Genomic DNA, 21,383 nt, shown 5'->3' with positions numbered 1-21,383 from the left:
ACTAGAAGATAGAGTAATTTGGGTGTATAAATTAATATTTAGAATTAGGACTCCCTGATATGATATTAGCAGAGACGTTTCAATGGAAAAGAATAGAAATTAGTTCAAGGTAATTTAACCAAAAGAAGGAGAATTTCTTGGAATGGCATGAGTGATCCTTCTGGAACCGAAAATCAGGATGTTGGGGGGTGGGGCTCAGGAGTGGTGACTTATCCTGTCTCTTTATCCATGTGGCAGATTGTGGCCATGTCACAGAAAAGATGTAGAGGATTGTCACCTGCAGCTGGGGCACAGTTCAAACCCCCCAAAAGAGGAAATCTTGATGGTTCTAGCCTGTGTCATATGTCCTCCAGCTTCAGCCTGGAGTTCTATGACAAGCAATTCTAACCTGGCAATTGACCAGCGCGGGTGGCATTTGTGATGGGAAGGTTTCAAGGACTGTCGTTTGCAGAGAGAAGTGATTGTGTGCTGGCAAAGATCCCCAAAGTCTCTACTGCTTCCCAGCCTGATCCAGCTTTCTCATTCGGTAATACGGAACTCGAGATGGAGAGGTATAAAATGTACTTCCCACAGTCATGGCTAGGTGGATGTGGGGAAAAAAGATACTATTTATCATCCAAACTGGATTTCTTTTGAGAGGGAACACTATTAATAAGGGGGACAACATGTCCCAGATTTAGAATATATGGTTACCCTTGAATGGAAGAGTTGTACATCTCAGATTTTAAGGTAATAGATTATTTGGGAGTTCCTATAGTGGCTCAGTGGTTAAGGAATCCAACTAGGAACCATGAAGTTGCAGGTTTGATCCCTGGCCTCACTCAGTGGGTTAAGGATCCGGCGTTGCCATAAGCTCTGATGTAGGTCGCAGACGCAGCTCGGATCCCGCATTGCAGTGCCTCTGACGTAGGCCGGCAGCTACAGCTCCGATTGGACCCCTATCCTGGGAACCTCCATATGCCATGGGTGTCGCCCTAAAAAGAAAAAATAAGGTAAATAGATCGATAGACAGACAGACAGATAGATAGATAGATAATTTGGGTGGAATTGGAATACCAAGTCAGGGCTAAGGATAGTTCTTTCTACCCTTATAAGATAGTGTCAAAGGTAAGGATATATCTAAAAAATTTGTTATTCTTTCCGTATATTGAGTCACCTTTGAAAGGAGAAACTTTGGGAAAAGCACTTAGTTTCTCTACTTCTCAGTTTATTGGAAGTAAATGGAAAATGTTTTTTCCAATTTCTAGATCATCTGATCACTTTTATTCTAAAAGAATGAAATATTTTAACTTTTCCTTTGGCTTGGGTCAGAAAATAATTTAAAACGTGGTCAATATGTCTATTTGTATAATGAAAAAAGATGTAGTAAGTGTATTATTGTTCAGGGCATGATTTGTTTGCACAAAGAGAAAGGTACAGTCTTATGCAGGACTATATACTGCGCTAGGGATTGCAAAAGCCTAACAGAACTGTCAGGCTTTGTTTGCCTCTGTGCATTGTGGTGGAATGCTTAGAGGCATTTGTACACTTTTTAAAATTTTTTATATATAATGATTTTTATTTTTTTCCATTATAGCTGGTTTACAGTGTTCTGTCAATTTTCTGCTATACAGCATAGTGACCCAGTTACACATACATGTATACATTCTTTTTTCTCACATTATCCTCCATCATGCTCCATCATAAGTGACTAGACATAGTTCCCAGTGCTATACAGCAGGATCTCATTGCTTATCCATTCCATATGCAATAGTTTGCATCTATTAACCCCAAGTTCCCAATCTACCCCACTCCCTCCTCCTCCCCCTTGGCAACCACAAATCTATTCTCTAAGTCCATGAGTTTCTTTTCTGTGGAAAGGTTCATTAGTGCTGTATATTAGATTCCAGATATAAATGATATCATATGGTATTTGTCTTTTTCTTTCTGACTTATTTCACTCAGTATGAGAGTCTCTAGTTCCATCCATGTTGCTGCAAATGGCATTATGTCATTCTTTTTTATGGCTGAGTAGTATTCCATTGTGTATATATACCACATCTTCCTAATCCAATTGTCTGTGAATGGACAGTTCGGTTGTTTCCATGTCTTGGCTATTGTGAATAGTGCTGCAATGAACATGTGGGTGCACATGTCTTTTTCAGGAGAGTTTTGTCCAGATATGTGCCCAAGAGTGGGATTGCCGGGTCATACGGTAGTTCTTTGTATAGATTTCTAAGGTATCTCTGTACTGATCTCCATAGTGGTTGTACCAGATTACATTCCCACCAACAGTGCAGGAGGGTTCCCTTTTCTCCACACCCCCTCCAGCATTTGTTATTTGTGCAGTCATTAACGACAAACATTCTGACAGGTGTGAGGTGGTACCTCATAGTAGTTTTTTTTTTTTTTTTCTGTCTTTTGTTGTTGTTGTTGTTGTTGTTGCTGCTGTTTCTTGGGCCACTCCCGCGGCATATGGAGGTTCCCAGGCTAGGGGTTGAATCGGAGCTGTAGCCACCGGCCTACGCCAGAGCCACAGCAACGCGGGATCCGAGCCGTGTCTGCAACCTACACCACAGCTCACGGCAACGCCGGATCCTTAACCCACTGAGCAAGGGCAGGGACCGAACCCGCAACCTCATGGTTCCTAGCCGGACCTGTTAACCACTGCGCCATGACGGGAACTCCTCATAGTAGTTTTTGATTTGCATTTCTCTAATAATCAGTGATGTTGAGCATTTTTTCATGTACTTGTTGGCCATCTGTATATCTTCTTTGGATAAATGTTTGTTCAGGTCTTTTGCCCGTTTTTCCATTGGGTGGTTGGCTTTTTTGCTGTTGAGTTGCATAAGTTGTTTATATATTTTAGAGATGAAGTCCTTGTCAGTTGCATCATTTGAAACTATTTTTCTCCCATTTTGTAAGTTGTCTTTTTGTTTCAAAACTCCAGGACCCAAGATGGTAAGTGTCCAGTTCAGAGTTTATTTTATAGACATTTTTACAAAGATGACTTCAGAAATCAACTGATTTTTATGTACACTGTACAGATGATGTAACTTCTAGGTGTGCTTCAGGATTATAGGATTTTAAGCTAATAGCTAAATCACCTTGAACAAGCTCTTGAGTGACAGTTTCATCATCTGGTGAAAGTACATTACACCCAGTTATTCTGAAATTTAACTGAGATTCTGTGCATAAAGAGCTTTGCAGAGTGTTTGGCACAGAGTAAGCAATCAGTAACTGGAGGCTATCATTAATTAGAATTAACCCGAAAAACTTCCACGAGGTGTAAAATGTTTTCTTTCTTGTCAACGCTGTACTTAGAAGATGTCATAAATCTGTTATTTAAACAATAGTGCCCTCAGAAAATAGCAGTTTCTCAGAAATAGGATAAGTCACCTGAAGTGCAGCGTAGTCTTTCTAATCACTTGGCAAATTTTCTCTGGAATGTGTTTCCTTAGAGATGAGGAAATATAAAAACTGTTGATATCATTGGAAGCTATATACCTTTTGTTTAAATAGTGAAATTGTTTCATACACAGTTAAGATCTGAGAAAAGGCAAAGATTATTCTCTCCTGAAACTCAGAGGGCTGCTAATGTATCATTTCTACAGCCGAAAAGAGGCTTTGTTTTTTTTTTTGTTTTTTTTTTTTTAATCCGGAAAGATGCACTTTTCTTTTAGATTTAATCCGGTAAAATCAGGTTTCACTCTATCTTGGGTTTCTTGTTTTGTTCCCAGTTTTCCACTGGGTAACAGTCTCTCCAGAGGCCCCTGAACATTGGCAGGGAGCTGATGCCTTAGCAGTAAATGCTACCGTTGTTGGCAATGGAAAAAAACATCGACAGCAAGCAAGCTGCCTCGCCTTTCTACTGCCAGGGCCTCTGAATATTCAGAAGTGGCACCATGAAAGATATAACTTGAGATTTACTCTTAGGTAAATTAAAATTAATGACTTGCTTTTTTCATTTGGACTGCGATTTTTCCCTCTTAGAATAGTAGTGCCAAGGATTCTATCCTATCAAAATGGAGGGTCACAGCTAAAAAGCAGGCATATTCATAAACATGAAACAGCTCAGTTTTCTATATGCTCAAGCTTTTGCTAATCAAAAAAACTTAAAAAAAAAAACAAAAAAACTTCAATCACGTTGAAGACTGGAGCCCACCTTAGAGAAAGTGTCCTAGCAGTCAATTAATGGAAGGACTACTTCCATTCAGGGCTCTGTGATTCAGTGCATCCTCATGGAGCATCACTGTGGCAAGCTCTGTGTGCAAGCCGGGGGATATCAGGATTCCAAGAAAAGGATACCAGTTCTTGCCCTCACAGGGTTTAGCTCTGTTCAGTAACTGTTGCATGCCCGCACTGAAGCTTCCACCTGACAGGTGGACTTGACTTTGTGGGTGGAGTGCAAGTGCGATCAGAGAAAAAATTTTAAGCCTAGTGCCATAGAGTTCAAAGACAGGAAGGTTTGATAGGTTATGGTTTAGGAAAGACTTTTTGAAAATAGAGGCCAGGCACAGTGGGGAAGATATTCACAAATAATTACCTGAGTGCCTAGACATTGAATCAAGCATATTTCATGCATCAGCTCATTTTCAAATTGTGATTTAAAGTTCCTTACTTTATTCAGTTCATTATAATAAACTGATGAGCAAAAAAAAAAGTGATCATGCTAGATATACTATTCTGTAGCCAGGCTTTGTCATTTAATACATTTTGGATATTTCGTATGTCATTAATGTATGTTTTTTCACATTACTCCCAATGACTACGTGGTTATATATATATGTATGTGTGTGTGTGTGTGTGTGTGTGTGTATGTATATAAGAAAAATAAAGCCATGAAGTATTAGGAGAAAATATATTATCTAGAGGGTGGACAGTTAAAATGTTTTTTATATTTTTGGAGCAGGAAAATTAAGAGAAAACTAAGAGACTTCCCACATCCCTTCTATCCTCACACAGGCACAGCTGCCCTCATTACCAACTTCCCTCTCCAGATCAGTACATTGGTTACAAGTGACCCAGCACCGTCACCCAAAGTCCACAGTTTACATTAGCACTCAGTCTTGGTGCTGTACATTTTATAGGTTTGGACAAATGGATGTTGGCATGTATCCATCATCATAGTATCATACAGAGGGTGGACGCATTTTAAAACACATGACACTGGGGAGTTCCCACAGTGGTGCAGCGGGTTAAGCATCCAGCGTTGTCTCTGAGGTGGTGTGGGATCGATCCCCTATCTGGCACAGTGGTTTAAGGATCTGACGTTGCCGTAGCTCCAGCCCATGGGTCACAGCTGTGGCTCAGATTTGACCTCTGGCCTGGGAACTTCAAATATGCCCTGAGTGTGTTCAAAAAAGGAAAAATAACCCACGATATTGAAAAAGGGAGAAATCTTAACAGAAAAGACAAGTAATTTTAACACATAAAAATCCTTTGAGCATCAAGATTACTGTAAATAAAATTTTGAGGCATTATTTAATTCTCACAACAGTTCTATGAAATAGATGCCTACATTCCTTTTAAAGAAGGAGAAACTGAGGCACAGAGAATTGACAGTATGGAGATCACTGGATTTCTGGGAGACTGATTATCTTAAGAACAAAAGCCGACAAAATGAGAGGCGTAGTGAAATGTAGTTCAGGTTTAGTCTTGGTAACAGCCTGTGATACGAATCCCAGCTTTACCACTTGGAAATGGTGAATTCCATCCTTTGAAGGGTTTATTTCCATATATTTTCTCAGTTTAGCTATTATGACAAAAATGATACCTTTTTCAGACGTGTCTTCAAATGCAAATGTTCAGAGACATCAAGGACAGACAAATTAGATGCTAATTACAAAAAGTGTAAATCCCTTTTTACTATTGTTTATATAGTGTACTCTATTGTCCTTTAAATAGTAGAAATTATCAAGGCCTCAAATAAGGGTAGTATAACATAGGTCATTAACTACTTATTGAAGAGATGAGGGAAAAAACCAAAACTGTATGAGCTTTTATCAGATGGCTGAAATAAAATAAAAGATTGCTTATGACTATCATCATAGTTTAGCAGTGGGAAAATCTGGAGTGAAAAAATTTAGAATACAGATGTTTTTAGATCATACTTAGGTGAATTCAATCAAGTTAAAAATCCCACCGCATCTTGCATAAGAGCAGATGCCTCATTGATTGGTTATGTAAAATGTTTCTGTGCAGCTGATCTAATATTTGACTTACAATGAAGACATAGTATTTATGTCCCCTGGAGTAACAAAATTTATGCTGTGTAATAACTTGACACGTTTACAGAATCACGTTTAATGGGCCCTTCAGAGCTCTGATGGGTACCACAATTTGGTCTGCTTTCCACATTTTTTAGGAACCTGGAAAAGCGATAGGAAATGAAATATTTATCATAAGGTTTTTGCATCCAGCTCAACTACTGCTCTCCAGTTTAGTAAAGAGTCAAAAACTGTAAGTTCTTTATCAAATGCATTCAAAGCTAAATTTATAAGATCTTAGTAGCTGCTTAGAATTCGTGTTTGAATCCAGATTGTAGAGAAAGATTTTTAGCATTAAAGAGTCCTTCATCTGCCTACTTAAAAAAGAATGGACCTCATTGTTTAATTTCAAGTATATACACATATACTTGGACACATGTATAAGTATATTCCTATATATTTCCATACAAAATATACTCATTGCAATCTTACAAAAAAAAATTTTGTTTTGCCCATGTAGATAAACAATCAGATCCTGTATGGAAGAAGTCACCAAAATGCATCTGCCATTATTAAGACTGCCCCCTCAAAGGTCAAGCTGGTTTTCATCAGGTAAGAGAGAGAAATCTGATTTTCTAAAGCTTCACATCTCTTCTGGAGATGTTCTTATTTGTGTGAGACTGTTTTATCTTTGGTTCGTTTAACAAAATCACTGTATTCTAAAAATGCATTTTCCTTCTGTAACAACACTTTCTAGATTGTTTTGATTTTGAGATGTTATTTGTTTCCTGTGATAGAACTGTTAGTCGGGGCTGGTATTTATATTTTCCATTTTTAAAAATTCTTCCCTTCCTGGATCTTCCTGATTATCCTCTTTATAAATATAATACAGCATTCTAGCTTCTCCTCCTGTCACCATCACTCAGTACGTTTGCTGGCTCATTAATGCCTTTGTTGAAAAGTGGGCAGGAACGCAGAACCCAGGAAAGTTTTAGGTACTTCACAGTTAAGAGTGCTGATAAGAAATACACAGCAGAGGGGACATGAGCTCTGCTGTCTGAATTGTGTGGTTGGTGAGGCTCCACATTTGCCCATACCTCGTCTGCTTGCTGACTGAATCCTTTTGGCATAAGTGAGTCAGGATTGGGACTCTCCTTCTGTGTAGCCATCATTGCCTCATCAGCAGTGGAATGAGGTTGGATTCCCTGTTGTTGGACCGAAGTGACATAAATCTGAATTATTTTTACGGGATGCAACTAACCCTGTATGTTAACTGTCCCTCTGTCTTTTCCTTCTGGGCTTCAGATATTATCTGTAGAATGGGGGTTATAAAGTGCTTGCCTCATTCATTGTGGTATTTCAAAAATTAGAAATGCTTATCATGAAGTTCCCACTGTGACTCAACAGGTTAAGAATCTGACTAATATCCATGAGGATGTGGGTTTAATCCCTGGCCTCACTCACTGGGTTAAAGGATCCAGCATTGCCGCAAGCTGCAGTGTAGGTTGCCTCCGAAGCCTCTTGGATCCTGCATTTCTAGATCCATGCCTAGCCTTTGAACCTCCATATGCCGCTGGTGCAGCCGTAAAAAAAATAAATGCTTACCACAATGTTGAGCATAGAGTAAAGGCTTGAAAAAGTGTTAGCTGGTCCTTATGGTGGTGATTGTAATTCTTCCTCTTCTCAGTAGTTACTTGTCAGTAAGACCTGCTTATTATTCCCAGGAGACGACTGGGACTAAGGAGTAGTTTTATTCCCAGAGATGGGCCCTAATGCAGGTGATTGAAATATTCCTTCCCATGCCATCGCTTTAGTCTCACAGGCATTGCTCCTCTGCTCCTGGAGAAAGCCTATGTTGATACCCTTTTCTTCTGCTCAGTAACACTTCCTAGATTTCCAGGTTTTTTGGGTTTTTTTACTTTTTTTTTTTTTTTTCCTAGAGGAAGAAACCTTCCTTCTCATCTGTCTTCATGTATTAAGAAACCTCCTCTGGCTTACTTACCTTGAAGTCCTCTGTTTGGCACCAGTCTCTTTTGGGGGGAGATTCTTGATCCTTCGTGTAGCTAGAGGTCACAAAGTTAGAGTTAGATGTAAAAGCATGAACAGACTTGAAGAAGGTTCAGCCACTCGAAAATTTAAGATGTCCATCAATAGAAGCCCACACAAGTAAAGAGTTGAACCATGTAGGCTTGAGAACTTTGTATAAAGTGGTTTGAGGCTTACATAAGAAGACATTATGTAGCACTCATTGTCCACACATCAGTGCTTGCAGTGGTGGCCAAAAGTGCAGCAAAAGATGTCATTAACATGATTGTTTACTTCTTCAGCATTTTTGGGGCCTTTATTACTCACACTGAGTCATCCCATTTTAAAGAGAAAAAAAATTGAATAGATTCCAAAGGAGATCGTGTAATGCAATTAAGTAGTTGGGAAACAGAAGCCCTCATCTTTAAGAAAGGGTAAATGATTTGAAAGTATTTAGAATGCAGAAGAGAAAGCTGAGTAGAATTTTAATAGTAATAAATCCCCAGTAGTCTAGTGTCTGATGGTTTCAGTTTTGATTTTTGAAATATCATGCTTCTTTCAGAATTTCATGTCATCTAATGATGAACCTTTATTCCATGGTCATTAAATTATCATGCCTAGCACATAGTGGGTATTCAGAAAGCTTTACAGAATAAATTTCCTTTTAGCTCCTATTGAGCAATCCAGATTACTTACTGTCCAAGACAACAATCATAGTAAGTTAAACTTATTTTGTGGATTCAAAACCACATATAGATAGATTACTCATTATTTTGCAAAATTTCTCATACATTCATACCTTAGTCCCTTTTCCCACTACCTTTCCAAATTATTTAACTAGGAAGATTTTTCTATATCTTCTTTTGTAGGAAGAAAAATGATGTAGGCATGATTCTGAAAAATCTATTGTCATAACCACTTTTAGACCAAAGGAAAATTAGTTGAATCAAGAGTGATGTATGCACTGAGCACAACCTCTTGTTTGATCAGCAGATATGTAGCTGATAATTTGTGTGCCAACATTAATTAGTTAATGCTTCAGTTTCCATAGGGAAGGAACTAGTCATCCGACTGAGAACTCTCACCTAAAAAGAATTCAGTAATGAATTCTTTTCTAAAGCAAGACTGAACTCAAAGGCTTAGAGATGAAAAAAAAAAGAAATCATGAATTCACCCCACCTGGGTTTGAAACCCACTCTGTGATACCCTAGCTGTGTGAGCTTGGTCAATTTCCTGAGCTATAGTATGGGAATAATATAGCTATCTCATAAATTATCTTGTGTATTAATACATATAAATTGCCTGGCAGTATGGACTCAATCTACAGGGCTGGCTGCTATGGTGATGAGATGGTGGTGATGATGTCCATGGCAGGACACCGTGGGGAGGGAGGGAGGCCGGAGGTCAAAGAAAAGGAAAGAAGTAGTCAGGGAGGATGAAAGAGGAGGTTGGGGAAAAAGAATGATTTCTCATATGCTTTGCCTACTTCTAGACTTTTTTTTTTTTAGTAAAGCACATTCACAGTTTAAGGATGCTTTGATTAACATCGTAATGATTAAGTATGGGAAGAGATAGCCACAGACATTACATACAGACATTCTGGTAAATGTTAGAATAAGAGACATGGACACAGCCTGCCTAAAACATCTAGTTCTCTGTCTGCTGTCCCTTCGCTGCTGATGCTTCCGCATTGTCGTTGTCTTCTTTTTTTTAAATGATGACCTCATGTTCTAATGAGGAGTAGAATGCTATTTAGTTTAGAAATGTATAAAGAGAAGTCTAATTAACAGGAATTATCCCCATGTCAATAAAATATAACAGATTTTACTGAGGTAAGTAATACCAAATAGGGTCAGAATTTAAAGCACTTAAGAAAATCAAAGCATAAAATATTTACTGCTCATCAGCTCGGTACATCACGAGTAAGAGTATGATGGTAATTGGTATCCTAACCATGTGTGGTTACCTGTGCATTTTAGATGCTACCCACACATCATCCTCACTTCTTCAGACTGTTTGGTTCATTGCTCATTTAGGTATTTCTTTCAACCTCTGCCTATGCATTACTTTTTTCAGACTATTGCTACCAGAACCCTAATTTTGTCGGTTTTAGAGCCAAATCCTGAAACAATTAAATATTGATTTGTTACCAAGTTTCAGGAAGTTAGCACTTAAGTCATCTCAGTACAATGGATGCAATTATACTTTTCTTTAAAATGGCATAACTTGCTTTGTGTTATATAATGTTACTTTAAAAACTAATTTTTATAAATCGTGTATCTTTGGTTAGTGTTTCTACTTGGAAGTACTAACTCCCTCAGTTGAATTTTTTGTTTGTTTTTTGTTTATTTGTTTGTTTTTGTTTTGCCTTTTAGGGCTGCATGCATAGCATATGGAAGTTCCCAGGCTAGGGGTCGAATCGGAGCTGTGGCTGTCAGCCTATGCCATAGCCATAGCAACATCAGATCCAAGCCACTTCTGTGGCCTACACCACAGTTCACGGCAACACTGGATCCCTAACCCACTGAGAGAGTCCAGGAATCAAACCCACAATCTCATGGTTCCTAGTCAGCTCCGTTTCTGCAGAGCCACGACGGGAACTCCATCTTGGCTGAAATTTTTGATTCCCTGTGCATTTCCATTATACAGAAATTTTTGGCTTTTACACCTCAGCAACTCCTTTCAAATTTTCTTGACAATTGAGATTAAAAATGGGAACTGGCCACGGGTTTGAGAGAATGATTAACAGTAATGACAGAAAGCTGTTAAAATATGCTGCAGGCAGCATTTTAATTAACTAGGGCCTTTAGTCTGCAGTGATGTGCATTTGTTTGATCAGGTCCTTGTCATATTCTTTTAGCACTTGTATTTATTCGTATACTAATTGATCTATAATTCACAAGAGGTCTTTGAGTCATTAGGGAAAATTAGCAAGTGATGCTAGGTACGCATGATTTACATAATCGCTTTTTGGCCTTTTCCCCCCACATCGTTAGATTGTGGACAATTCCGTAATCATGTAGTTGTGCCCGATAGCACACATGGACTCTGGGACACTAAATTATTCTACGGTGGATCATCTGGACGTGTATCACAATCCGGGATCTTACCGTGTACCACCCATGCAGTTCTATGGGTTTTCCATGCCGCATGATTCCCTCTACACAAGCACTGCATTTTCAGTACAGGAGGAATGCTGTATTAATAACGATGAAGAATGAATTGCTGTGTTTGGCAGTGCAGGGATCCAAGGAGATTAATGATCTTGCCTGCAGCTCCTGTCATACCTTCCCCCACTATCGAAAATTAAATGTCATGTATAACAACTCACTCTCCTTTACTTAATTACATGTGGAAAATGTGTACTGTGAAAAACTCCTGAGGCTAAAGGAGGCCAAATGAAACTGAAACCCTTGGAGAGATTTAGTGCTATAGCTATAAAGACCTACTGAGTGAGTGTGGACTCACCATGGGAGCCACAGGACTGTATCCATCCATTGAACATGTCTTGTTTTTTTTGTAATTAAAAAGAGTGTGACCTATAATCCTCTGGCCATGTCCATAAAAGAGGAGGTTGATTTGAAATTAACGTGAATGTCAGAGTAACTCCAGCTGAGTAAGCCAATGGAATACTTGTTTTTAACATCTTTGTCATGTTCTTGATCCTTTATATCTAGGTTGGGTGGTTGTTGTTATACATGTAGGCATGATGCTTTGGTTTTAGTTGTTTTTTTTGTACCCAAGGCATGTGGAAATTCCCAGGCCAGGGATTGAACCCGTGCCGCAGCAGTGACAACACCAGATTCTTAACCTGCTAACCCACCAGCCACCTTTTTATATCTAGTTTTGATAAATAGAAAAAGATTGTAGGAACAAGTATGAGTTTGACTTTCATAGATATTCACACATTTACTTGACAAGCATTAGCTGAGTGCCACCTTGTGGGGGTGCTGTGGAGCAAGTGACAGATAACACAATCTGTCCCCTAAAGCAGGAAGCAGAGAGTAAAACAGTCTGGTACCTTACCCAGTGATGTAAGTGATGTGATACTGCAGGAAAATATGGGAGACACATCTAACCTAGTTTTGCAGCCTTTGTAAAGGTGTCAGCCTTTGTAAAGCTCAGACCTGAAGTCAGCAAACTCATAGCATGGACAGCAACCTAAACATTTCTGGAATTGGGTGTTATGCCCAGTGTACCTGCATGTTTATCTCTAGGAGAAAAGCAGTCCATCTCTAGGAAAGTACTATTGGATGAATACAGCTAAGTATGTCATTTGTTTTGATACCTGTAAGCAAGCGTCTTTATCACTCTCATGGACCATTAGAGAATGCAGTGTCCCTTTTCAAGTGCACATAAGTAGAATTTATAAGACTTTTACTTCAAGAACAAGGTGGAATTGGAGTGTTTTGTGTTTTGATCTTTTGTCAAAGACGTGGGAATTTATACAGCCACATAGGAAACATTGCCCCTTTCAGTCTATAGTAACCTTGGGAAGCTGTATATTTAATCCAGTTATCATTTCCACTGGGTCGTACATTTCTGGAATCATCTTGAAAGCCTGTGACATTCTCTTTTGAATATCTACAGCAGACATACATTTTCCTCTTTTGAGGAGTGGTTGGAGTTAGATAGCCTGAAATAACCAGAAATTTTATAGGGCCATTCATGAATTAGGTGAATTCAGTCAATTAGGTAAAGTGTTGCTACCAAACACCAAGCCCACCTTTCTTGTAGGACTTGTTATCTTTGAAAACCAATTTTAATATCTCATGAATAGAACTGCTAATTTTTCATTTGCTGCTCCTATTTCTTAACATAGTATCAGCTTGTGGTAATTATAACTATTTGCCTCACTTCTTTGGGCCCTCGAAAGCACCTCATTGTGATGGTCAGGGATGACAAGGGCATTTTTCTCCCTCCACCTTTTGTCTTTCCCCCCCCGCCCCCCCGCTGATCAATACTTTTACTCCTTTCCCCATAGGATGTCTATTTCCTTTGATAGGCAAAGATACACACACACACACACACACACACAATGTATGTAGTGTGGTGGAACAGTAAAAACAGTAAATCTATCTTTCTCTATAGAAGCTGAAGGAGCCAGATCCTTCTCTCACTGCCAAGGTGTGGCCAGTGGGTGGTCCTGCAACCTAAATATGGACAATGTGATACCTTAGACTTAGAACAGGAAGCAGATAATGTGAGTGATTTTATTTGGATGGTATTTATTCAAGGAGCCACAGGGCCTTGATGAGAGGTTCCCAAAATGACGTCATTCTGCATCCAGCTTCCTTGTCACTGGAGGTCTCTTAGTTCCTATCTGTTCCAAGTCTGAGTACAGAGTCTGCCTATGTTTTGTGAGATCTGAATACCCCTCTAATTACCTTTTGCTTAATTGCCCTAAATTCATTTCTATTGCTTGTTGCCAAAGAATCCTCATGAATGAGAAGGGTGGTAAGAGTTATCTGAACAAATCATGAGCAACCAAAGTGATTTCCCTCTGCACCTATGCTTGTCACATGTGGGCTGTACCCTTGATCCTAAGAAGTTTTTATATCCTTCAAACTTATTTAGCAGAGCATAGACCTCCCTCTGAACAAGTCTCTACCAAGGATCTCCAGTGTGACATGTTGCCATTGCTGCTGGCTCTTGAAATGAGATTGATTTCAGAGCAATCAGGCAGGCTTTTTGCCAGACTTATGCCTGTGAGAAGAGTCATCTTTCCTTGCACATGGCCTTATGGTGAGGGCTGGATATCTTAACAGCACTTGGACTTTGCCAGCCAGGGTAACGAGAAGAATGGCTGTGGGTGTCTACCATGCTGTCTTTAGAAAGAATCTCTATGAGAAACTTACTAGGCTGTCCAGTCCTAAAGTTCCCCACACTAACACTGCCACCAACCTACACTATCAAGTATTTTATGACTGGCAACAATTACTTAGAACTTGCCTGGGGCCACCTTTGTAAGATGTGGGTCTAGATGCTCAGTTACTCCCAGCAGCCCTCCTTAGTGACTGGCACTGTTTGGAATGCCAAGTAGATAGAGTTCATAATCCCACTGTCATTGGACATTTATTTCAGATTCAGTATATTCAGCTATGTTGGTGGTTTCTCCCTGTTGGAAATCAGAAACTGTTCAATGTACTCATAGAGTTAGAAATATCTCTTGGTATCTTTTCAGAAAGGAGTTTTGTTCCCACTGAGATGTAGTGATTTGTTTTATATGTTACTTCTGGTTCATTTACATGGAGCTTTCCTGGCCAAATGTTAGTATGTCATGTTCCAATTAATAGAGCAAATGCAGTATTTCTTTTTTCTGTCCTCAGCTGCCTCTCATCACTGTATTTAGTACAGTCAGAAAAACATTATCTAGGCAAGTTTTGTTGTATTTATCTGTTCCTCATTAATACAGCTTGTGTGTGTGTGTGTGAATGGACCTAAACAAATGTGGTAGCCCCTAGATTGTGAATGGACCTAAACAAATGTGGTAGCCCCTAGATCATTTTATGAACAGGTTGCAGAAAATGAAATCAGCTCACTCAGGAATCCAGGTTGAATTCAGGCATATAACTTTTACTTTCGATATATTGCTGTTTTTTGGATATGAAATAAGATTCTATGGGTTTAGTGAAGGTGAATTTCCAAATGGCAAGACCAGAGCAGTCCTGAAGATAAAATGCTTTTATGTGATATTCTAAATAATTCAAACATATTCTCATCACACTTGTATTTTTTGTCCTAATTTTTAAATTTATGGTAAAATGTGCATAACATAAAATTCACCTTATTAACCATTTTTAAGTGTACAGTTTAGTGGCATTAAGTATAGTCACATTGTTGTGCAGCCATCACCAAAATTCTTCATATCTTGCAAAACTGCAACTCTGTACTCATTAACAAATAACACCCCATTCTCACCTACCCTCCCCCCTGCTCCTGACAACCATCTTTCTACCTTTTGTCTCTGAATTTAACTATATTAAGTACCTTATAAAAGTGGAATTATATAGTATTTGTCTGTAGTATTTTTCTGTCTGTTACTGGCTTATTTTATTTAGCCGTAATATTTCTAAGGTTCATCCATGTTGAAGCATGCATCAGAATTGCCTTCCTGGAGTTCCCATCATGGCTCAGTGGTTAATGAATCTGACTAGGAACCATAAGGTTGCCGGTTCGATCCCTGGCCTTGCTCAGTGGGTTAAGGATCCAGCGTTGCCGTGAGCTGTGGCATAGGTTGCAGATGTGGCTTGGATCCCACATTGCTGTGACTGTGGCATAGGCCAGCAGCTATAGCTCTGATTAGACCCCTAGCCTGGGAACCTCCATATGCCACAGGAGTGGCCCTAGAAAAAGCAAAAAGACCAAAAAAAAAAAAAAAAGAAGAAGAAGAAGAATTGCCTTCCTATTTATTTATTTATTTATTTAGTCTTTTGTCCTTTTTTTTTTAGGGCCACACCAACAGCATGTGGAGGTTCCCAGGCTAGGGGTCGAATTGGAGCTGTAGCTGCCAGCCTACGCCAGAGCCACAGCAACGCCAGATCCGAGCCACGTCTGCAAGCTACACCACAGCTCACGGCAACGCTGGATCTTTAACCCACTGAGCAAGGCCAGGGATCAAACCCGCAATGATTCCTAGTTGGATTCGTTAACCACTGCACCACGATGGGAACTCCTGCCTTCCTTTTTAAGGCTGAGTGATATTCTATTGAATGTTTATCCATTCATCTTTTGAGAGACACTTGGGTTGCTTCTTTTGACTATTGTGAATAATCCTACTGTGAACATGAGTATACACATGTCTCTCTGAGACCACCCTCAAGTCTTTCCATCTATACCTAAAGGTGTAATTCTATTTTTAATTTTTTGAGAAACCACTGTATTTTCCATAGCAGCGGCACCATATTACATTCCTACAACAGCAGACAAGGGTTCCATTTTCTACACAACCTTGCCAATTCTTGTTGTTTTCTATTTTTTTTTTTATATTAGTTATCCTATTGGCTATGAGGTGGTATCTCAGCATGGTTTTGTTGTGCACTTCACTGATGATTAGTGATGTTGAGCATCTTTTGATATGTTTATTGGCCATTTGTATAACTTCTTTGAAGAGATATCTTTTCAAGTCCTTTCTTTGCCGATTTTTTTTTTAAATAGGTTGTTTTGTTATCACTGTTGAGTTGTAGGAATTCTTTGTGAATTCATTATCAGATGTATGATTTGCAAACATTTTCTCACATTCCATACGTTGCCTTCCACTCTGTTGACTGTGTCTTTTGATGCATGGAAGTTTTTAATTTTATTGTAGTCCAGTTTATCTCTTTGTTGTTGCTTGGGCTTTTGGTGTCAGATCTAATATATCATTGCCAAATCCAATGTCATAAAACTTTCCCCCTATGTTTTCTTGTAACAGTTTTACAGTTTTAGCTCTAACATTTAGGTCTTCAATCCATTTTGAGTTAATTTTTGTATATGATGTAGAAGGATCCAATTTCATTCTTTTGCGTGTGGATATCCAAATTTCCCAGCACCATTTGTTGAAAAGATCTTTCTTTCCCCATTGAATGGTCTTGGCACCCTTGTTGAAAATCATTTGACCTGACATGTGAGGGTTTATTTCAGGACTTTCTATTCTATTCCTTTGGTCTACATTCCTGTTTTTAAGCCAGTACTACATTGTTTTGATTACTGTAGCTTTGTAGTACATTTGAAGTCAGAATGGGTGGGACCAGCAACTTTGCTCTTTTCCAAGATTTTTTTGGATGTTCCAAAAAAATTTTAGGATGGAACATACTTTCACTTTTTAAAGGATGAGAAATACTCCTTGGAGATATCTCAGATCCTGATAAATGAAAAGTTATGGAATCACACACACACACACACAGCCCATTACATCAGATGTGTTTTTTCTCCTCATTCAGACATTGTTGTCCTGGACTCATCATTTTCTCCTCATATTGCACTAATCTTTCTTTTGATCACAATTTATAGCATTCTTTCAAAATTTATATTAGAGAATATTAATTCCCTCTTACTTAATCTTAAGGAATCAGTCAATGGTTGCTGGACTGATGCTTCAAATAACATGTACTGAGATCTCTTACTACAATTTAGTTATGGTTACAACTTTGACGGATAAGGAATAGACAAAGAAGGTTTTATCAGCAAATCCCTGTGTGTGGCTTGTATGTTCCAAAACGCAGTGACATATTCTTAGAAGAATAGAATGAGGTTGCTGCGAAAAGCCATGTAAGTAGTTTAGAAATTCAGAGAGAGAGATAGAGAGAGATCTGCTGGGAAAGTTGGTATAGCAAGAGCTAGTTAATGCTACCCAGATAGATTTACATAGGATAAAATTAAGTCTAAACCACATGAACAAATTTAATTCAAGTATTTATTGAGTACGTACTGTATCTCTGATGGTATATAAGAACATGGAGTTAAGTAAGAAAATCTCCAAGAATGTCTAGGACATGCAGATAAATAACTATACATCATGCAAAACAAGCACTAACAGGGGGAACTCTATAATGTTGGATTATTCAGATGCATTTGAGGCTTAGTTGCAGAGAGGGTTTGCACAGTTGAGAGTGGAGTGATTTAGATTGACCAAAACATAGAGAAAGCAGAACAAGGAAACTAGCAGGGTCACTGTTTTCACACTATAGGCAACATGAAAAGTACATGAATTAATATGGAGATATGACCCTGGAAGAAAAGAGAAAATAAAGATGAAATCTTTAGAATGAAGCCTTTAGATTTGATGATTTCTTTGGGTATAAGTGTTGATGATTGAATGAATTAACAGTAACTGAGGACTTAGCACCTATTAATGTAAGCATCTAAGACTGAATATAAAATATTAAATGGTAACTATTGTTATTCTGCTGCTTTACTATTCTGACATTTATATTACTTCACGATTCTATTGGAGGATATTATTCTAATTTTATAGATTAAGAAAAAAGACTTTTTAAAAGTTTAGTATCTTGCTTTCATCTTACTGGTGGAACTGCAGATAGGACTGTACATTTACCTAGGTCTGCTTTGGACTGGATTTCTTTCCAGAATAGCACATAGTTGTTTTATACTGTATATAATTATGAATTACTTTTAAGTGGGATATACTTTATACTCACTGCAATATATTTTAAGTGTTAAGTTTGTTGAGTTTTGAAGAGCATATGCCTGTGTAGCCATCATCTAAAACAAAAACATAAAAAGGTCATTCACCCCAGAACATTTCCTGGTGTTCCTTTCCAGTTAGATCCCCCAGAGCCACCAACACTTCTGATTTCTGTCACCATAGATTAGTTTTAACTATTCTCGAGCTTCCTGTAAATAGAATTAAACAACATTCATTATTTTGTGTCTGGTTTCTTTCATTTTATATAATTTTTGGAGATCTATCCATGTTTTGTATGTCAGTAGTTCCTTTAACTGCTGAGAAATATTCCAGTCTATGAATATACCACAGTTTGTTGATCCATTCTCCTGTAGGTGGACAGTTACGTTGTTTCCAGTATTTAGCTATTCTGAGTAAGATGCAAGCATGACTTTAAAAAAATACATAGAATATGGAGTTCCCATCGTGCCTCACTGGTTAATGAATCCGTCTAGGAGCCATGAGGTTACGGTTCGATCCCTGACCTTGCTCAGTGGGTTAAGGATCTGGCGTTGCTGTGAGCTGTGGTGTAGGTTGCAGACGTGGCTCGGACCCTGCATTGCTGTGGCTCTGGAGTAGGCAGTGGCTATGGCTCCAATTAGACCCCTAGCCTGGAATCTCCATATGCCGCGGGAGCAGCCCTAGAAAAGGCAAAAAACAAACAAAAAAAAAATAATAATTAAAAAATATATATGGAATAAACTTGCTTGGAGCATGTTTGAATCAGTGTAGATTTAGTTGTGTTTTTTTTAATGATTTTTTTCTTTATAGTTTTCAGTGTTCTGTCAATTTTCTATACCACAGCAAAGTGACCCAGTCACACATGCATGTACATTCTTTTCCTCACATTATCCTCCATCATGCTCCATCATAAGTGACTAGATATAGTTCCCAGTGCTATACAGCAGAATCTCATTGCTTATCCATTCCATATGCAATAGTTTGCATCTATTAACTGACCCCAAACTCCCAGTCCACCCCACTCTCTCCCCCTCGGCAACCACAAATCTATTCTCCAGGTCCATGAGTTTCTTTTCTGTGGAAAGGTTCATTTGTGCCATATATTAGATTCCAGATATAAGTGGTATCATATGGTATTTCTTTTTCTCTTTCTGACTTACTTCACTTAGTATGAGAGTCTCTAATTCCATCCATGTTGCTGCACGTGGCATTATTTTGTTCTTTTTCATGGCTGAGTAGTACTCCATTGTGTATATATACCACATCTTCCTAATCCACTCGTCTGTGGATGCACAATTGGGTTGTTTCCATGTCTTGGCTGTTGTGAATAGTGCTGCAATGCACATGTGGGTGCATGTGTCTTTTTCAAGGAAGGTTTTGTCTGGATATTTGCCCAAGAGTGGGGTTGCTGGGTCATATGGTAGTTCTATGCATCGTTTTCTAAGGCACCCCCATACTGTTCTCCATAGTGGCTATACCAGCTTACATTCCCCCCAACAGTGCAGGAGGGTTCCCTTTTCTCCATACCCTCTCCAGCATTTGTTATTTGTGGACTTGTTAATGATGGCCATTCTGACAGGTGTGAGGTGGTACCTCATACTAGTTTTGATTTGCATTTCTCTAATGATCAGGGATGCCGAGCATTTTTTCATGTGCTTGCTGGCTATCTGTATATCTTCCTTAGAGAAATGTCTATTCAGGTCTTTTGCCCATTTTTCAATCGGGTTATTGATTTTTTTGCTGTTGAGTTATGTAAATTGTTTGTATTGTTTGTATATTTTAGAGATGAAGCCCTTGTCCGTTGCATCATTTGAAACTATTTTCTCCCATTCCATAGGTTGTCTTTTTTTTTTTTTTTTTTAATGTTTTCCTTTGCTGTACAAAATCTTGTCAGTTTGATTAGGTCCCATTGGTTTATTTTTGCTTTTATTCCTGTTGCCTTGGGAGACTGAGTTAAGAAAACATTTGTAGGGTTGATGTCAGAGAATGTTTACTTATGTTCTCTTCTAGGAGTTTGATGGTGTCTTGTCTTACGTTTAAGTCTTTGAGCCATTTTGAGTTTATTTTAGTTCCTGATGTGAGGGTGTGTTCCAGTTTCCTTGATTTACAGGTGGCTGTCCAGTTTTCCCAGCACCACTTGCTGAAAATATTGTCTTTTTCCCATTTTATATTCTTGCCTCCTTTGTCAAAGATTAATTGACCATAGGTGTCTGGGTTTATTTCTGGGTTCTCTCTGTTGTTCCATTGGTCTGTATATCTGTTTTGGTGCCAGTACCACACTGTCTTGATTACTATGGCTTTGTAATATTGTCTGAAGTCTTGGAAAGTTATGCCTCCTGCTTAGTTTTTGTTCCTCAGGATTGCTTTGGCAATTCTGGGTCTTTTGTGGTTCCATATAAATTTTTGGATTGTTTGTTCTAGTTCTGTGAAAAATGTCATGGGTAATTTGATAGGGATTGCATTGAATGTGTAGATTGCTTTGGGTAGTATGGCCACTTTTACAATATTAATTTTTTCCAACCCAGGATCATGGAATATCTTTCCATTTCTTTGAATCCTTTTTAATTTCCTTGGTAAATGTTTTATAGTTCTCAGCATATAAGTCTTTCATCTCCTTGGTCAGGTTTATTCCCAGGTATTTAATTTTTGGGGGTGCAATTTTATTTTTTTATTACTCAATGAATTTATTACATTTATGGTTGTACAATGCTCATCATGGGGTGAAATTTTAAAAGGTATTGTATTTTTATATTCCTTTTCCAATATTTCATTGTTAGTATACAGATATGCAACAGATTTCTGAATATTAATCTTGTATTCTGCTACTTTGCTGAATTTGTTGATCAGTTCGAGTAGTTTTGGGGTTGAATCCTTATAGTTTTCTAGTTTATAGTTTTCTATATATAGTATTCTGTCATCTGCATACAGTGACAGTTTTACCTCTTCTCTTCCAATTTGGATACCTTTTATTTCTTTTGTTTGTCTGATTGCCTTGGCTAGGGCTTCTAATACTGTATTGAATAAAAGTGGTAAGAGTGGGCATC

At 38.4% G+C, this 21,383-nt stretch overlaps 1 protein-coding gene across 5 annotated transcripts in view; it reads left to right on the top strand.

Annotated features, from left to right (window-relative positions):
* Window positions 1-21,383, top strand: part of PATJ (PATJ crumbs cell polarity complex component) — a 356,992-nt gene that overhangs the window by 220,813 nt on the left and 114,796 nt on the right. For all 5 annotated transcript variants that reach the window (XM_021096561.2, XM_021096558.2, XM_021096560.2 and 2 more), the window contains exon 29: window positions 6,709-6,800. In XM_021096561.2, coding sequence (XP_020952220.2) covers window positions 6,709-6,800 — 92 coding nt within the window. The remainder of the gene's footprint in view (window positions 1-6,708; window positions 6,801-21,383) is intronic.

Source organism: Sus scrofa, chromosome 6 (assembly GCF_054392235.1).
Source record: "Sus scrofa isolate SSC_HxYL_T2T_F1_AM1 chromosome 6, Sscrofa_HxYL_maternal_Yorkshire_Landrace_v2.0, whole genome shotgun sequence".
NCBI lineage: Eukaryota > Metazoa > Chordata > Mammalia > Artiodactyla > Suidae > Sus > Sus scrofa.
This window is presented reverse-complemented; position numbering and strand designations above follow the sequence as displayed.